This window comes from Lepus europaeus, chromosome 9 (assembly GCF_033115175.1).
Source record: "Lepus europaeus isolate LE1 chromosome 9, mLepTim1.pri, whole genome shotgun sequence".
In the NCBI taxonomy this organism is placed as follows: domain Eukaryota; kingdom Metazoa; phylum Chordata; class Mammalia; order Lagomorpha; family Leporidae; genus Lepus; species Lepus europaeus.
Window position 1 is genome coordinate 70,936,178 of NC_084835.1, and position 17,551 is coordinate 70,953,728.

Genomic DNA, 17,551 nt, shown 5'->3' on the forward strand with positions numbered 1-17,551 from the left:
GGCCGCGGCGCCCGCGACCCACCGGCCGGGGGAGCGGCGAGCAGGCGGGCGGCCAGCGAGGCGCGCGTGGGGCGGGCCGCGGCGCCCCCTGCCCGAGCACCGGGGCCAGCATGGCCCGCCCGCGGGGGGGCCGGGCCGCCGTGCACGCCGCCCGCGCCCCGCGCCCTGCCCAGCCTGGGTCGCCGCCGCTCGCGCCCGCCGCTTAGCACGGAGCGCGGCTCGCTGCTCGCGGCCGGCCTCGCGGAAATAGCACCGCAGACGGACACAATGGCGGCGGCGGCCGCCAGCACGGCCGCTTGCAGCGGCAGCGGCAGCGCCGGCACCGACGCCGCGGGCTCCGGCGGATTGCAGCCGCAGCCGCAGCCGCAGCCCCAGCCCGCGGCCGCAGCGCCGCCGCCGCCCGAGCCCCCCCGGAAGCCGCGCGTGGACCCGCGGCGGCGCCAGGCTGCGCTCTCCTTCCTCACCAACATCTCTCTGGACGGACGGCCGCCGCTGCAGGACGAGGGGTGGCGCGGCGGCGACGAGGGCGGCGCGGCCAAGCCGGGCGCCGGCAGCGCCTGCGGCGCGAGGACTCGGCTCAGCCTGCTGGTGGCTGCGGCCGAGAGAGGCGGCTGCGGCGCCCTCCCAGCGCCGGGCACGGCCGCCGGCCCCTGCTCCCCGCAGCCGTCGCTGCTGCCGCCCCTGGCCCCGGGCGGCCACGCCGCCGTGCCCGGCCCAGGCGCGGCGCGGGGAATCGCGAGCGCCCTGGGCGCGGGCCGCGCGTCGGGGGAGCTGTCGCAGCTGCCGCGGCCCGCGCCTCTGGCCGCCTGTGCTTCGCCGCAGCCGCCCGACGGGCCCGGGGACCCCGGGCAGGAGGAGCTGGAGGAGGACGATGCCTTTACCAGCGTGCAGGTGCCGGCGGCAGCCTTTTTGGGCGCCGGGACCCCCGGAAGCGCGAGCGGCAGTCGGGGTCGCCTCAACTCGTTCACTCAGGGAATCCTGCCCATGGCCTTCTCCAGGCAGACCTCACAGACCTACTGCTCCCTGGAGCAGCCCGGCCAGGGCAGCAGCACCAGCGCTTTGGAGCAGCTGCAGAGGTCCCGGTGAGTGTCCCGGACGCGACGCGCCTCCAGCCTCCCCGCCTCTCCTGGGCTGTGGGACTAGGGTCGCGCCCACCTTTCCACGCCCGGCTGGGCCCTGAGCTCCTGGCCCAATTCCAAGCCACTAGGACACGGGAAAGAAGGGGGGAGGGGAGTCTCCAGGGAGTGCGTGGTCACACGTGCGTGTCCACGCCTGGCACCCGCAGGGCAGGAGCTCACGAAGACGCGGCCCCAAACCTCCCAGGACAAGGAGGAGCGCACGAAACTTCCTGAGACCCGGCGCGCGCTCCCCACGCGGCCCGGCGCGGAGTGGGGCCGTGGGTGGGGCCGGTGGCCCAGTGGCCGAGCGCCGCGCGCGTGTGCGCCCAAACTTGCGGCGGACGCGCCTGAGTCGCTCCCGCCTGCCCGGCCCCGGGGAGTTTGGCTTTTGCCCTTTGCCTTTCTGAGAAGTGGAAAGCCTTCCTTCTAAACCCTTGACCCAGGCCCAAGCCCAGGGTGGGTGGCAGACAGGGAGAAATCGGACCTTGAGGATTGATTGATTGATTGCGGGCCAAGAGGAATTTGGTAGGAGCGGTTGAAAGCTGGTTGTGTTTGCTGGTTTGTTATCGGAAGGTGTTAGGCGTCTCAGCGAAAGCCTGGAATGTTAGGAAGCAGCTGGAGCTTGCTGGCTGCATTCTCAGGGCAGTGGGACTGGGGGCAGCCAGTAGGGACAGGCTGGCTCCCTGGGAGTGTCTGAGGCCTGCTGGGAAGCACCGCTCGGACTCCACCTTGTTTCATTCGTTTGCATCTCCTGCGGCCTCAGTTTCCCCATGGCTGGAGAGGCGCATTCTGCAGGTGTGGAAATGGGCGGGGCCGGCCTCAGGTGCAGCCTGTTTCCTGGAATGCTCAGCCGATAGCTCAGGTCTGAGTAAACTTAACTTCCTCCCCGCAGAGTGAGCTCAGCTGGTGCAGAAGTTTTCTTAGTCCATGAAATCCTAACAGGGCTCTGCATGGAGTGTTGCCGTTCCAGCACCCAGGGGTGGGCAGGCAGGGCTGGGGCGGGGAGCGTGCATAGGGGAGGCAGCCTGTGACTGCGCAGCTGAAGTAGCCCCACGGAGCGCCTGTGGCGGTCCCATGCTGACGTGCCTTGTCAGGGCTTGTAAGGCGGCATGGGCGGGTCAGCCCTCCGCAGGGAGATCCCGCCCTTCAGGGTGAGCGGCGCACACTTGGCAGTTTCTAAGGCAGCTCCTAACCACTCTGGAGTTTGATCGGAAGCCTGGCAGCCTAGCGGGTCATCACGGGAGTTAGGATAAACATACGCGTCGATCCAAGCCCTTGTGCGGGGCTGTCCTGCATCCTCCTGGGAGACAAATGTGTCCCTGTGCTGAAAGCTGTGACTCGGGAGGCCTTGTCCTCTTTGTCCAGCACACCCATGTCCTTGCATATGGAGTATTCCCGAGCCAAGCCGGAACTTGCTCTCTAATCCCATAAACGGGACCCTGTAGGCGCTTTAATCCATCGCTCCCACCCCAGCACACGCACCGAGATGAGATGGGAAGAGTTGCATTCCTCTATTTCTAAATATTCCATCACGGACAGTTTGATAGGCATTTATTTAAGATTACAGCTACCCACAGAAACACATCCAATTTGATGTAGAGAAGGGGAAAATAAGGTACAGCTGATTTAAGGACCCTCTAAGACTGTATTGGCTGTGGAGTGGCAGTGAACTTGGCCTGCGCTAGGATGCTTTGTTTCCTACACTGTGATGCTTTCAAGAACATTGTCTCTGGTTTTATGATCACTCACTCACCTGCCTAGACCAAGTGTGGTTCAGAGCACAAACCGTTGGAGTCAGGCTGGGGCCGGCCCTCCTGGGTTCCCTGTGTTTTTCTGATATGCCTCCCTTTAGGGAGCTCTGCTAGCCAGTGAGGTTCCATCTGCTGCTGCTTCATGTTCTCCTGGCATGTGGATTTTCAGTTATACTTTCTTGCTATTTAAGGAATTCCATAGGCCCTTGTGGCACTAAAGTACAGGCTCCAGTGGTGGACCATTGACTTGGCGATTAAGATGTCTCTGGGTTCAGGCTCAGCTCTGCTCCTGAGCCCAGCTTCCTGCTAATGAGCATCTGGGAAGGCAGCAGGTGTCGGCTCAGGCAGTTGGGTTTCCACCACCCCAGGAGAGACCTGGGTTGAGTTCCTGGCTCCACCCCCTGGCCCTGCTGTGGCCATGGGAGCTTTCTGTATGTCTGCATCTCAAAGTTCTGAACCTACAGCCTCACTGGCAGCCCAGGCCTTGGCACGGGCAGGCACTCGGCAAATATGTGTCGTGGAGTGATTGCGCCATCTCTGGGTTACATGACAGCTGTCACTGGGAACCTTCACGGCCTCCTGTGTTGACTCTCACAAGCCAGGAGCCCGTGAGAACCAGAGAGGCTGAGCGACTGCCTCAGATGGGCCCAGGCAGTGAGATCTGGGTGATAAGTCAGACCCAGCTCTGTCCAAGGAGGGAACTCGGGTCTTTCCCTCCGCCACGCCACTGTGTGGCCAGGCCTTGCACACTTAGGTCCATAGGTAGTGAGCCGTTGGCTGTAAACCCTGGTGCAGAAAACAGCAGGCCACTTGCACTGGTGTGATTCTATTCTCCCTCTCCTGGTCTCCCCCAGATTGAGCCCATTTGTGGTACCCTGCCCCCAGCTTTGCTGCTGCCTGCCACTCTCATTGTTAGGGCCTGCAAAATCATCTGATTTGGCCCTGCCCGGGCACCTGCAGGCAGAACTGGAGATTCAATAAACCTATGGCAGGCGAATTTCTGAGCTGATGATGTTTTATGGCCCGTGAATGATGTTATAAAAATCCAAATGGCCCTAGCCAGAGGAAAGGTTCCCTACTCCTGACTTAGGGTGGCCAGGGAGTCCAGGCCTGTGGGCCTGCGGATCCTCCACCAGCAGGCTCAAGTAAAATCAAATGCCTTTTTGCTTCATGCCCTGTCGTGCTCCTTGTTTCTTGGCTCACAGGACCCCAAAAGGTGTTAATAGGTGGCGGGGAGTATAAATTTATAAGTCATGTTTTGAGGCTTCCTTTTGAGTCAAAGCTTCATTTCGGGCGGCAGCCGGCAGCCAGCGGCCCAGGAGCCTGGAGTCGAGCTCGGTGAACTCATGTGCCAGCTGGCTGGAGCACACAGGGGCTGCTGCTTAGAATTACCTGGGTTAGCGTCCTGCCTTGTGAGAGTTAGGTCTCACGCGGAAGGAAGGCAGCAGTGCAGTGTAGCCCATGCCTTAAGTTCGAATGCTTGTGCCACTAATGCTGCTGTCTGGCCCTGGGCAGGCTGGGGCCCCTTTTGGGTGCTCTGTCCTCAGCAGGGAGCCTTGGTTGGTCATGGGCCCTTCCGGGGACTACCTGTGCTTAGGGTCCCTGTTGAAGGCTGGCTTCCCAGGGCCAGCGTGTGGAGCGTCGCAGCCTCTGCAGGTCCGCCGGCTCCCTGCCATGCAGAAAGCCCGTGCTTTGAGATGGGAGGCTTTTCCCAGCAGGCGTAGCTGTCCTGGTTGTAAGGCATGGTGGGGGGACTGGGGCTCAGAGGTGAAGCCACTTGCCCAAGGTGGCTTAGCATTAAAGCTTGAGCTCAGGCCTCTCCCCGCCACTCACTCGGCCCTGCCCCTAAAGGGGGAGGAGGGGGCAGGGAGGGGAACTGGCCCGTGCTGTAGCTGCAGCCCCAGTATCTTCACCAAAAGGAAAATGCGAGCTGGACTCCTGCGCCCCCCCCCCCCCCCCCCCCGCCTTTGCCACTGCCTGATTCCGTGACTTCAGGCAAGCCACCGAAGCTGCCACCCTATGTGCCCCACCTGTGGAGGCACCTGCCGCTCTGGGTCTCGGAAGTCCAGCAAAGACTTTGACCTCCTCGGCAGTTAGCAGACACGAGTTATGGTGGAGCTGTTTTTCCAGCAGCCGGAATGTGGAAGCCAAAGCTGCAGCCCCAGGCCCTGGTCAGGCATGGACCGGGCCCCACCCGGGGCAAAGCGAGTGACCCACACCAGTGGCAGGGGCAGCCCTGGCCCGCCTGCTGCCCTGCTCCTTGCCGTCACAAAGCCTGTTGTGTGAGCAAGCTTGGGGGTGGCTGGGCAGCCCGCTAGGGCTGGCAGGCGCCCAGGGAGGGCAGCGAGTCCATGCCACCTTCGACTGTCCGTGGAGGGTGTGGGCAGCCATCGCCAGCTGTGTACCACCCGCCTGGCACTGTCCCAGCAGGCTCTGCCCTGGACTTTCCCCCTCCTTGGATATACTTGTTAGCTGGGGTCAGGGCCTAGGGCAGGTGGCCTTGGAGCAGAATAGAAAGATTATAGGTGAGTCGGGTGATCTGAGGTAGGGAGTGCCCAGCCAGGACCGGGAAGCCCGCATTTTGGGCCTCGGGTTCTGTATGAAGGAGAGGGCTGGGGCCGATGGGCCTGCTACCCCTGCAGGCCTAGCCTCCCAAGTGTGTCAGGCCTGTGGCCCATGCAGGGCCCCCAGCACAGCTGATCTGGGGACTCGATAGCCTAACTGAAGAATCAGATGGACGGCTGCAGTGTTTGGTGCCGGCCCTGATTGGCTGAATAGGCACCGTAGGGTGCATGGCTTCCCTCAACATACGTAACTGTCAAACCCACCTTCCCCTGTGCTCCCCTGGACATGGAGGCCTCGTGACTGGACTGAGGACTAACAAAGGCCACCCAAGCTGGAAGCTGCTGCCCAGTAAGATGGTCAGCCTCCAACCAGCGCCACTTCCTGGCAGGGAGCTGATCTGGAGTGGCCCTCACGGCCTGAGCCATCAGGTTTACAAAGTATTTTTCTAGGGGCTGGTGTTGTGGCATAATGGGTAAGGATGCTGTGTGTGGTGCCAGTCCGAGTCCCAGCTGTTCCACTTCCCATCCAGCTCCCTGCTAATGCATCTGGGAAAGCAGTGGAGGATGGCCCAAGTGCTTGGACACTGGCACCTGTGTGAGAGACCCGGAAGAAGCTCCTGGCCCAGCCCCAGCTGTTGTGGCTATTTGGGGAGTGAACCAGCAGATGGAAGATCTCTCTCTCTCTGACTTTCAAATAAATAAGCCTTTAAAGGAAAAAAAAAAAAAAAACACCTTTTATAGATGTTGCTTTCGGTTCCCACACACAACACCTGAGTCTTGGCAGGAGGCCGGGCTCACAGAGCAGGCAGGGGTGACCTTTGTCAGATAGGTGGTGGAGGAAATTCTAGTGGGGACTTACTGCCCTGTGTCACTTACTCAGTGAACAAACATTGACCCAAACCAGTGTCAGTCAAGAGGCACCAGTGTGCTAGACGGAGGAGATGCAGCCCCAGGGCGTCAGCCCATCTGTGTCGGGTGGCAGGTGTCAACAGGCGACTTAGACCTAGCAGGGTGGCGAGTGGTCAGGTAGAGGGCAGCTCGTGGCTTGAGTCACTGCTGAGCCAGCTCGGGCCCAGTGTTTCTACTGAAGGAACACAAGGCACAGCATGGGGATTCCAGGAATTCCTGTATCTCCTCCCTTGCTTTGAGCACAGAGAGGTGAAGTCAATAGCCTGCCACCCCTCAGCCTGAGTGTGCGCTGGGCTTGAAGCCGGCCATTCCGGCTCCAGGTCCCTGCTCTGCTGCATCTCCCTCCCCCGGCTGTGGTGTGTGGGTCGGGCTGGGAAATCCGTGTTAGATTGGCTGCAGCTGAGCTGGGCAGAGGTTGCCCTTTATGACCTCGGAGGTCGCCGTGGATTCTGGTTTTCTCAAGAGCGCCCCCTTGCGGGCTCCCAGGGAGGATCTCTGTGCCAGACCAGGGAAGCAGGTTTCTGTGAAGGCAGCCATGAGTCTGGCTGGACACCTGCCTGAGCTTGCCCACATCCCAGCCCCACCCATCACCTCCCTGGGGCCATTCAGAGCATAGCACAGCAGGAGCAGGAGCTGGTACCCCAAGGGATGTGTTTGCAGCTCTGCCATTTACCCTGACCAGGTTCTTGTCTGTGAAACGGGCACACCAATCTTCCCCGGCCTCGAACATGTCCTTTGGGTACCTTTCCGCTGGGGCGAGGCCCCATCATCAGTGCCCACGGAACACTTTCTCTGAAACAGCTGTGCCTACCCAGGCGTGTGTTGTCTTTGGTTCTCTTTGTGTGACAGCAACAGACTGGAGTAGTTGCGACCAAAGCCATGTGGCCTCCTAATCTGTTTACTCCTAGGCTTGTCAGGAGAAGTTGGCCACCTGGCGGTAGCCCCGGGCTATGTGTCCTGGAGGCACACGGGGCCTTGACCCCTTTCTGGCCACCCTCACTGGCCTGGGCTTGGCCTTGGCCTGAGTCCTGGTGGGATTCAGCCTCCTTCCGAGAGGCTCTGGGCTGACGTTCCCTTTTCCCCAGGCTGCCAGAGGGGCCTTTCGGAAACCCACCTCTGATCCTGCTGGCCTCTCGTTCCTTGTGTCTCACTGCCACTGGTTGCTCCCAACACACCTTCGGAAGCCAGTCCCCGTGTTGGCTTCTTGGAGGGTATGCCTGGGACTGCACCGAGGGAGGGGCCTCCAGCCTGCTCAGTGTCCCCGGTTCCCCAGCTGACCCTCCATCCCTGGGGTCTCTGCACCCCAGCCCAACTGTGGTCTTCCTAGAAGCCAGGGCTTGGTGATGGGTCCATCTGGGGCTAGTTGGCATTGGAGTGCACCAGCCCCTCCTCCACCCTGCCCCCATCACAGCCACCATGGAACACAAACAAAACCCAGAGATCAGAACCCCAGAGACAGGACAGCAACTCCCGCAGAGCCTTTTCCCTGCCAAGCCCTGCTGGTCCTGTCGCTGCTCTGCCCTTCCCCACCCCAGGGGGTTGTCTTTTTCCCATAGAAGTCCCCACCACTCCCCTTCTCCCCCCTCCCGCCCATAGTCCTGCAGGGGAATGAACTTCTTGACCGTGTCTGTCCCTGTCACCAGGGGTACAGTGGGGAGATGTACCAGCCAGGTCTGCTGCCCCACGCATGTGCTGAGTGCCCCGTGTCACTATGCCAGCTCGCCGAGCTGAGGACACGAGGTTGCTGGGTTAAGGAAATGTGCCCAAGGCCACGTAGCTGAAGTCCAGAGCTGTCATTGAACCCTGGCGTCCTGACCTCCAGGCTGGGTTTCTGTTCCATTTCACAGTGTGCTGTGGACAGAGACAGGGCGGAGCCTGCTGCTCAGTAGGCTGAGTGGGTCCTGCTGGGACGTGTCCACCCCAGCAGGAGGCCATGGCTCATTCCCCATTCTGAGAGCTGGCTTCTGGGCACGGGCACCAGAGGCTGTGTCACACATCGTTTTGTCCCAGTGTCCTCTCTGGGGCTGTGTGAGCTAGCAGGGGATGCGTGTTGCATAGCAGAAGCTTGTGTAAGAATCCCCTGCCTAATACCGATGATGTGAGTCATCCCCAGGGCCACTGCCTCAAAGAAATGCCCCCTCAAGTCTCAGCCCGTGTGCAGTATAAGAACCAAACTCGTAGACACTGGGGCTCAGACAGATGGATGGCTTAGCGTCGTGTGTAGGAATCATTAAATCATTAGCTATTACTTTCTCTTAGAAACTGTGTGATGTTGCAGTTTTATTTTTGATTTCCAGAAGCCTCTAGGAACGTACAACCCATGGGTTTGCTGGGCTGTTTTTCCCTCTTTGTTTGTGTTGGTAGTTTGGATAATTGCATGCTAGTTTATATTTAACGAGGTTATCATTAATGCGGTTTGGGGTTTATTGGTGCAGCTTTAGTCACAAAGACAGCAAGCTTGTAAACGCTAGCGGTTTAGGATTTGGCACAGCGCAGTGGCAGGGGCGTGTGGGGACTCAGTGTGTTGCAACCGTCGTGAGTAGATGAAAGACCATTCCACAGGAGACCGAGGAGTTCCACATACCTAGCACGTGGGTCCTTATTTTAAAGGCTCTTTATTTGTTGACTCCATTATTTGGAAAGCAGAGCATCTACTTTAATAGTTTTGGGAAGAGGGGAGGGGGAGATGAAAGGTGCTGGCGGATAAACTGTGATGGTTGTTGCGTAAGAACCGCCATTGGCGCGTTGTGGAGACAGATGGTCAGCCCTGATGAGTTTTGTTAGGGGAAAAAAAAAAGTGCTTCTGGAGAGTGAAGAATGGGGAAGGGAAATGAAATCACACGTGTTTGAGGTACTTGTGGGATTTGATTTATCTATCATAGACCACCAGATAACGTTTTAAGTTATTTCCTTGGTTCGTTGCCGTTTACAAAGTACTTGTGTGTATATTTTTACATCAAGTCATTTCAAACAGGCACTGTGGTGGCAGCTTGACAGATTAGGTGGCGGGGCTGGAATTTGAAGTCCGTCTTCCAATTCTAAGTTGAGGGTTTTAAACAAAAACTCTACAGTAGCTGTATCACTTAATAGGCTTCTTTGTGTTCTCGTAAGTGCTGTAAAATCGCGTTCTTCTGCCTGGTGCAATTCTCCCACTTGGATATTTGTTAGCCTCAGAAGAGCAGACTCGCTAGGGCCTCGGCTGTTCCGGGCCTCTGGGCTGGAGTCACTCAAGGCCACTGTATTAAAGTACAAAGGGACACTGTGCTATCGGGGTGGCATCGAGCGGGGATGCGGGTTTCTCACGTGACCAACTCTGGGATGGGCGGGGGCTGGAAAACTTTCCCGAGAGCCATGGCTCCCTCCAGATGAGTTCTGCCCCCAGGGAGCAAGCTCCTCCTCCCCTGCTTAGCCACTTTCTCAGCTACGTGGGGGCACAGTTGCAGGTGTGGAAAGACCAGCTTTGGAGATAGGGCCTGTCGCTTGGCTGCTTGGCCCTACTGAGCCTCAGTGATCCATCTGTAGAGTGGGGATACAATTCCTGCCGTTTGGAAGTGTTGTGAGATGTAAAACAAACGTGCACCATCCAGCACGTAGCAGAGGGGTGGCCTCCCGTGATCAGACCGTAAAATGGTAGCCTTGCGTCCATTCCCCGTTGCATCGCATCGCATGGCGTCGGACAGCAGCCGTCGTGGAGAAGTTGAGAAGCTGGACCAGGTCTGCTGGGAGCGAAGGGAGCTGATGCCCTGGTTCCTGAGCGGACAAGCTGTGCAGCGTTTCAGTAAGAAATGGCAGTAAACTGGAGCAGGGAGCACCCGCTCCGCTAGGTGCTCGCCGTCCCCCTGCCTGCACTGGAGTCTGGGTGATGCCCATTGCCAAGGTAAAGCAGTCGGTGACTTCTCAGGGTCCTCAGTGCAGTTGGAGAGCAGCAGAACTGTGGGTTGAGAGCAACCCAGTCTCGCCCACACCCACCCAGGCACATGGAAGATGCTGCCCCACCTGGGGTCCCCGTTGCCCCTCTTTGGGGAATGCGCCTTCCAAAGACAATTGGGAAAGCTCACCTTGGCTTGTACTCTTTTCAGAAGCTGTGACCCTTGCTCTGGGGACTGTGCTGGCTGCTGCACCTCCATATCCAAGTGGGATGCCCTGCTGAGTGTGAGGGCTCCTCGGGGGACATAGGGCAATGTGGCCCTGATGTGCAGAGTCTGGGACTCTGCTATTGGCCTCTGACCCCCTTCCCCCTCCCTATTTGTTAGCATGCTGCCCCTTCCTCCTCTCTTTGAACCCCTGGAGCAGACAGATTTGGGCTGTGTCCCTGGGCTCACAGGTGTAGCCTGTCTGGCACTGGGTCTGCAGCGACCCTGGTGGGTGTCAGTTCTGCACAGCCATCTGCACACCTGGCAGAGGGGGCCTGCCCCGGAAGAGGGGCGCTGGCATGCGGGGCAGCTGGGTCCCCCCATTCCTGCAGCAGGGGCAGGTGCTGTGCTGCAGGTGGCCTCTGAGCAGGGCCTGCAGGTTGACTGGGTTCTCTGCGTATGTGCCGCTGTGCACTGGGCGCCTGGTTCCGGAGGGGGACGTTCGTTTCAAGGGAAGGATGGAGGCTTCCAGATGGCGCAGCTGCAGGCAGGTGGGATAGAGAAGGAAAACCCTAGCGATGCTTTTAGCCCTTTTGCCTCCTTGTCCTCAGAAGAATGAACGTGTGCCTGTCCAAACTTTGCGGTTCTGGGGAAGGCATTTACTTGTACAAGTACAGAACTTTAGGAGTGTCAGGGGGCTCTCCCCAAGGGACGGAGCTCAGTGAGGGAGCTGGGGGCCGAGCTTGCTTTTCCCTTGGGGTAGGTGCTGGGTTGCATGGTGTCTGCCCAACAGACTCATCCACCTGGGTCCTCAGAGTGTGAGCTGGGTGGACACAGGATCCTGGTGCACGGGTTAGGATGAGGCCCTACCGGAGCAGGCTGGGCCTGGCGTCCTGCGGGCAAGACCCTGTGGACACAGCAGGAGAGGCAAGACACTGAGGCTGGAAGCGCGGGGAAGCCGGCCCTGCCCGCACCACGGTCTGCGCGTGTGTCCGTGTAAAGCTACCCGGGGTGTGGTAAGTGCAGTGGTTCCTTCCTGGCGTCTGAGTGAGCATGGCTGTCCCGTTCCCTGCCTTCCTGTCCCTGGCCAGTGGGCGAGGAGCGGAAGTCGCAGGGCAGAGCCTGCGTAGGAGCAGGAGGACATGAGGAATAAAGCGACACTGCACGGGATTCTCCCTCTGCTCACTTCCGTGGTGTGGCTGCACCAGATGGCCAGTGGCGGTGGCAGCTGCTGGTGCCCAGCTCAGACCTGCGGTGTCAGATGTCCTGGGGACAGGGCCCCCTGCAGTCTGTCTCCACAGAGGCCGCAAGGTGCGTCTGACGCCCGTTCAGATTTGGACGATGCCTCGTGAGCCCCAGCTTTCCCGCACCCGGGACGTCAGCAGTGTCTCGTGTGTTTATTGAGACTTAGTTTTCTTTTCCTCCAGAGCATTTATTCAGCACTTCTCTGTGCACGCTATGCCCCCAGTGATGCTTTGCTTAGAGCGCAGGGGCTCAGGTGGGAGGGGCTTCATCAGCACATCCAAGACCTCCCTCCCAGGGTTCAGCCTGTGCACGTTCTGCTGCTGAACCTCTAGATGATGAGGGGATAAGGGAGCAAGAAAAGCCTCCTCGAGGTGGGATGCAGGGGTTTCGGGGCCCAGGGAGGTGAACGCACTTGATCTGATTAAGGAGGAACAAGAGACCCAAGTGGTTGCAGTGTGGTGAACATGGGGCTGCAGGGAGCTGAGGCCCAAGATGGGGCAGGGGCCTCCTCCTCAGACCAAGGGTTCACTCTTCTTAGAAGCCGCTGGAGAGCCACACTGGGTGCTGGGTGCTCTGGCTCGCCTGCTGTGTGGAGAATGAGCTGGAGGAGGGCCCGCGGGGACTGGGGCAATGTTTGGGAGTCCCTGGCCTCCAGCAGGAGCCCCCTGCTGAGAGATGCAGTGGCCTGGGCTGGGGTGGAGATGGTGTGCGGCTGAGGGACTCAAGGTGCATGTAGGAGGTGATAGGCAGGTGGAACGTGCAGGTGAGCTGCACGGTCCCTGCCCTCATAGAGCTTACGTCTAATCGGAGACTAATTGGCAGGTATGGTGCGTGTCACAGAGGGGGTTGGCCGGTAACAAGTGCCTCAGTGGGTGTGACCACTGGGTGGTGGGGACGTCAGGTCAAGGAAGGCTGCTTCCGGAGGGGATAGCTGGGCTGAGGTCTGTGGTAAGCAGGATCAAGTGCTGGTAGCTGATGCGGGCTGGGAGGACTGGGCAGCAGCAGGGGTGAGGAGGCCCGGCAGAGTCGATTGGTGGGAGATGGGGGCTGACCACAGTGGTGGGGGGTGCAGGAGAAGCCAGTGGCTTCCACAGAGACTCGGGCTGCGGTGGGATGGGTTTGGAGATGGATGGGATTGGACTGCATCAGGAGGGCCCAAGGTTTCTGGGGTGTAGACTGGATGGCAGGGGAGGGAGGTGTGGCACAACCTACCATTAAGGGTTTAAAAATGGCTACTGAGGAGAAAAAATAGACCACTGAAGCAGACTGTCTTCTCATTGTCTTTTTTTTTATTATTTGAAAGGCAGAGTTAGAGAGGCAAAGAGAGAGAGAGAGAGGTGTCTTCTATCTGCTGGTTCACTCCCCAAATGGCCACAGTGGCCAGAGCTGGGCTGATCAGGAGCTTCTTCCAGGTTTCCCACATGGGTGCAGGGGCCCTAGGACCTGGGCCATCTTCCAAGGCTTTCCCAGGCCACAGCAGAGAGCTGGATCGGAAGTGGAGCAGCCGGGACTTGAACCAGTGCCCACATGGGATGCTGGCACTGCAGGCGGCGGCCTCACCCACTATGCCACAGTGCCACCCCTCTCATTGTCTTTTATCCCTCCCAAATCTTGTGCTTGAGGTGATAGTTCCATGGTGTCATAAATAATGTTTTTTGTAAGATTTATTTATTTGAAAGACAGAGTTACAGAATGGAAGTAGAGAGATAGAGGGTCTCTCATCCACTGGTTCACTCCCCAAATGGCCACAATGGCTGGAGCTGGGCCAGGCCAGAGCCAGCTGGGTCTCCCACATGGGTGCAGGGGCATCTTCTACTGCTTTCCCAGCCCACAGCAGAGAGCTTGATTGGAAGTGGAGCAGCCAGGACTCTAACGTGCCCATAAGGGATGCTGGCACCTCACTTGGCGGCTTTACCAGCTTTGCCACAGCACTAGCCCCGTAAATAATGTATTGATAAGGACATATGCATAGGGCTTTTCCTTCCAAAGAAGAGAATAATATTTATGCTTAGAGAACATCCTAAAATTTTATTCATTTCCAACTTATTTGACCTAAAAATTCCAATATTACCTTTTATTTGGAAATTTCTAAAAATTCATTTTGTTTGAAAGGCAGAGAGACACATCTTCCATCTGCTGGTTTACTCCCCAAATGCTCACAACACTGGGCCAGGTGGAAGCCAAGAGCCTGGAACTCCATCTGGATCTCCCTCGTGGGTGGCAGGGGTCCAACTGCTCACGCCGTCATCTGCCGCCTCTCCGGGTGTGCACTCGCGGGGACATGAGCAGAAGCACTGTGATAGGGGACCCAGAATTCCAGACGGTGACTTAACTGGGGCTCCTGCCCCTCCAATATTCCCTTCTAAGATAAAGTTGGGTACATCAATATAAAAAAAAGCCCAAATCAGATTTCATTCAATTTTTAAAGATATGCAATTTCATTCCATTAAAGAAAAACATCTTGGAGTAAGATCATTTCCAAAGCAAATCCTACTTCAACTTGCACTTGCAACTAATTGCCAAGTGCTGGACTCTGAGGGGATGTGAGGAAAGAGCTGCTCTCCAAGAGGAGGAAGAGGCTTTCGGGAAACCACACAGTCATGTGCCACAGCAGCTCCGCGAGCTCCCAGTCTGTGTCACTCCCCGGGAGGCAGGTGCCCTCGCGATGTTGCAGCCACCCATGTGTCTGTCCTGTTTCATTGGCTGCTTTTGTAATCTGGGCATGCGTATCCAGTGCTTTAGGAGCCTGTGGAACTGTAGGGATCTGGGACTTCAGCTCAATTTCTCTTTTTTTCTTTTTAAAGATTTATTTATTTAGTTGAAAGTCAGAGTTACACAGAAAGAGAAGGAGAGGCGGGGGTGGGGGGGGTCTTCCATTCACTGATTCACTCCCCAGTTGGCAGCAACAGCTGGAGTTGGGCTGATCAGGAGCCAGGAGCTTCTTCTGGGTTTCCCATGTGGGTGCAGGTTTGGGTGCCCAAGGACTTGGGCCATCTTCTACTGCTTTCCCAGGCCATAGCAGAGAGCTGGATCAGAAGTGGAGCAGCCCGGCCTTGAACCGGCCCCTGTATGGGATGCGGGCACTGCAGGCAGCGGCTTTACCGGCTATGCCACAGTGCCAGCCCCTCAGCTCAATTTCTTAATCTCCTAGAGCTCAGTTATCCCTGGTAAAGAGAGAGTGGATGTGTTTTATAATCAGACTCAGCCCATCATGGTGTGACTGCAAAAGAGCAAGCCTCTGTAATGGCTCATTGTAGTACCCAGGGTGTAGCTCTCAGTGTGGATCTGGTGTGATTCCCGTTGTTTCATTTTGTTTTTAAGATTGATTTATTTAGGCCGGCGCCACGGCTCACTAGGCTAATCCTCCGCCTTGTGGCACCGGCACACCGGGTTCTAGTCCCGGTCAGGGCACCGATTCTGTCCCGGTTGCCCCTCTTCCAGGCCAGCTCTCTGCTGTGGCCAGGGAGTGCTTGGGCCCTGCACCCCATGGGAGACCAGGAGAAGCACCTGGCTCCTGCCATCGGATCAGTGTGGTGCGCCGGCCGCAGCGCGCCTACCGCGGCGACCATTGGAGGGTGAACCAACAGCAAAAGGAAGACCTTTCTCTCTCTGTCTCCCTCTACTGTCCACTCTGCCTGTCCAAAAAAAAAAAAAAAAGATTGATTTATTTATTTGAAAGTTAGAGGGAGAGATTGTATTGGGGGGGTGGGGGTGGAGAGAGATCTTCCATCTGCTGGTTCATTCCCCAGGTGGTCACAATGGCCAGGCCTGGACCGGGTTGAAGCCAAGAGCTTCATCGGGGTCTCCCCCTTGGGTGGCGGGGACCCAAGTACTTGGGCTGTCTTCTGCTGCTTTTCCTAGGCCGACAGGAGGGAGCTGGATCAGAGGTGGATCAGCTGGAACTGGTGCTCGCATGGGATGTGGCTTTACCTGCTGTGCCACAACGCTGGCCCTAACCTGGTGTGATTCTGAATCTCGGATATTCTGCTGGTGCTCTGCAGATTTCCCAGGGCTCAATAGCTCCTTATCAGTGAGGGGCTTTGAGCTTCAGAGCGCTTGCTTTTCTCGGCAGCCTGCAGAGCCACCAGCCTCGTCCATGTATTCCTACTTGTTGACACGTGTAGCATTGTAAGTAGTGAGTCTTGTGACCTGCGCACGACACGTTTGGTTTTAGGGTCTAGGAGGCGTGGCCCCACACCTGTACTGAGGGTGCCATGCTGATGTTCATGTTCTTTACCCACGTAGCCTGTGTTTGACTGTGGATGTGTTGGTGGGAAACCTCTGTGTATACACAGAATGACTTTACCCGATTTTTAAATTTGAACCTCTTTGCTACACACCCAGTGAATAACTGGAACCAGGCGGATTGGAAGCAATGGGCAGGATATGTTCCAGTCCAGTCATCCTGTGAGTGGTGTGAGTGTTTCGCAGGGTTGGCAAGAATTACGCTGGAGCACTTAGGAAGAGGTGTGACGGTCATTCTGCTTCCCCTTAGCCCTTTCGGAGCCAGGAAAACTCAAGTCAAGCCTGAAATATAAGGAAACGACTAAGATACGCGCAGGCTGGGGGGATCTGGAATTTTAAAAAATGTCCATGGGAGCTGAGCTCTGATTCTATGTTGTGGCAAATTGGGACCAGATGGCTGTGTTTCAGCGGGCTCTGGCGCTACTCAGAGGGCGCGAGTGGGAAAACTGATTGCTCTGCCATTTGGAATGCCAGTTGATATCTTAGAAGTTTCTTCGTATCGTCGAAGAGAAAATAATGCATATTGCAGACCTAGAAAACAGAACTTTTACGAATGGCAATTAACAGGCGGTGCCCAGGGGAGGAAATCTCGAGTTTCTTTTTATAACCAGAGCACAAGTAGTTGAGGTGACATTTTATTAGCACTGGCATCTCCTGCTTGCTCTGGGAGTTAATTCAGCCTTGTGTAGCTGCGTCCAGAGCCGGTAGCTCCATTTTCATTTTTTCCAAGCACTGGTTAGAGGAGAAAGACCAAGTGCATTGGGTCGGGGCTACGGTGCTTCCCACGGGCTCTGTATGGTGGGATCCCACCATCATGGCGCCTTGGAGTGCATTTTCCTCTATAGTGTAACACTGACTTTGGGTTTGGCGTCAGCTGTGGTCTCCACAGCGTTTCCTTGTCCTACAGGCTGGCTTTTCTTGCTGGCATTTGAAGGACTGTAAAATACGTGTGGAGTGGTCTGCCAGCTCCCCCCCCCCCACACCCCACGCCGTCGTCCTGTGAGTGGACCGCCACAGAGGGGCCCTGAGAGGCTGTCCCCTGAGGTTCCTGGAAGTTGCCCGAGGTTCACCTGACAACCGGGAAAGCAGGCTCTGGTCCGGCTCTGAGCTGGCTGCTGCCAGGCCTTGGTGAGAATCACTCTGAGTCAGCCTGCAAAAGAAGAGCGTTGGCTCTGAGTGAGCCAGCAGGGAGGCCAGAGGGGGCAAGGAGCGCACCGAGGGGGCTCTGGGGAGGGCCTGTCCCCCCCACCCCAGTCTTGGTACAGTAGTCCCCCCTTCTCTCAGGTGTACATGTCAAGACCCTCACTGGATGCCTGGAATACAGAGAGCATTGAGCCCTGTATATACTATAGTAAAGTTTAATTTATTAACTAGGTACAGTAAGAGATTCATAACAACTGATAATAGAACCATTATAAATGTATGCTCTAATTAAACTGATGTGAATGTAGTCTTTTTTTTTTTTAAAGACTTATTTATTTGAAAGGCAGAGGCAGAGAGAGAGAGAGAGAGCACGAGCGAGCTAGCTTCCATCCACTGCTTCACTCCCCAGAGGGCTGCAACTGCCAGAGCCATGCCAATCTGAAGCCAGGAGCTTCTTCCAGGTCTCCCATGCGGGTGCAGGGGCCCAAGGACCTGTACCATCT

At 57.3% G+C, this 17,551-nt stretch overlaps 1 protein-coding gene across 2 annotated transcripts in view; it reads left to right on the forward strand.

Moving 5' to 3' along the window:
- Positions 1 to 267: 267 nt before the first annotated feature.
- Positions 268 to 17,551, forward strand: part of CABLES1 (Cdk5 and Abl enzyme substrate 1) — a 103,630-nt gene continuing 86,346 nt past the window's right edge. For both annotated transcript variants that reach the window (XM_062201456.1, XM_062201459.1), the window contains exon 1: positions 268 to 1,082. In XM_062201456.1, the coding sequence (XP_062057440.1) occupies positions 268 to 1,082 (815 nt within the window). The remainder of the gene's footprint in view (positions 1,083 to 17,551) is intronic.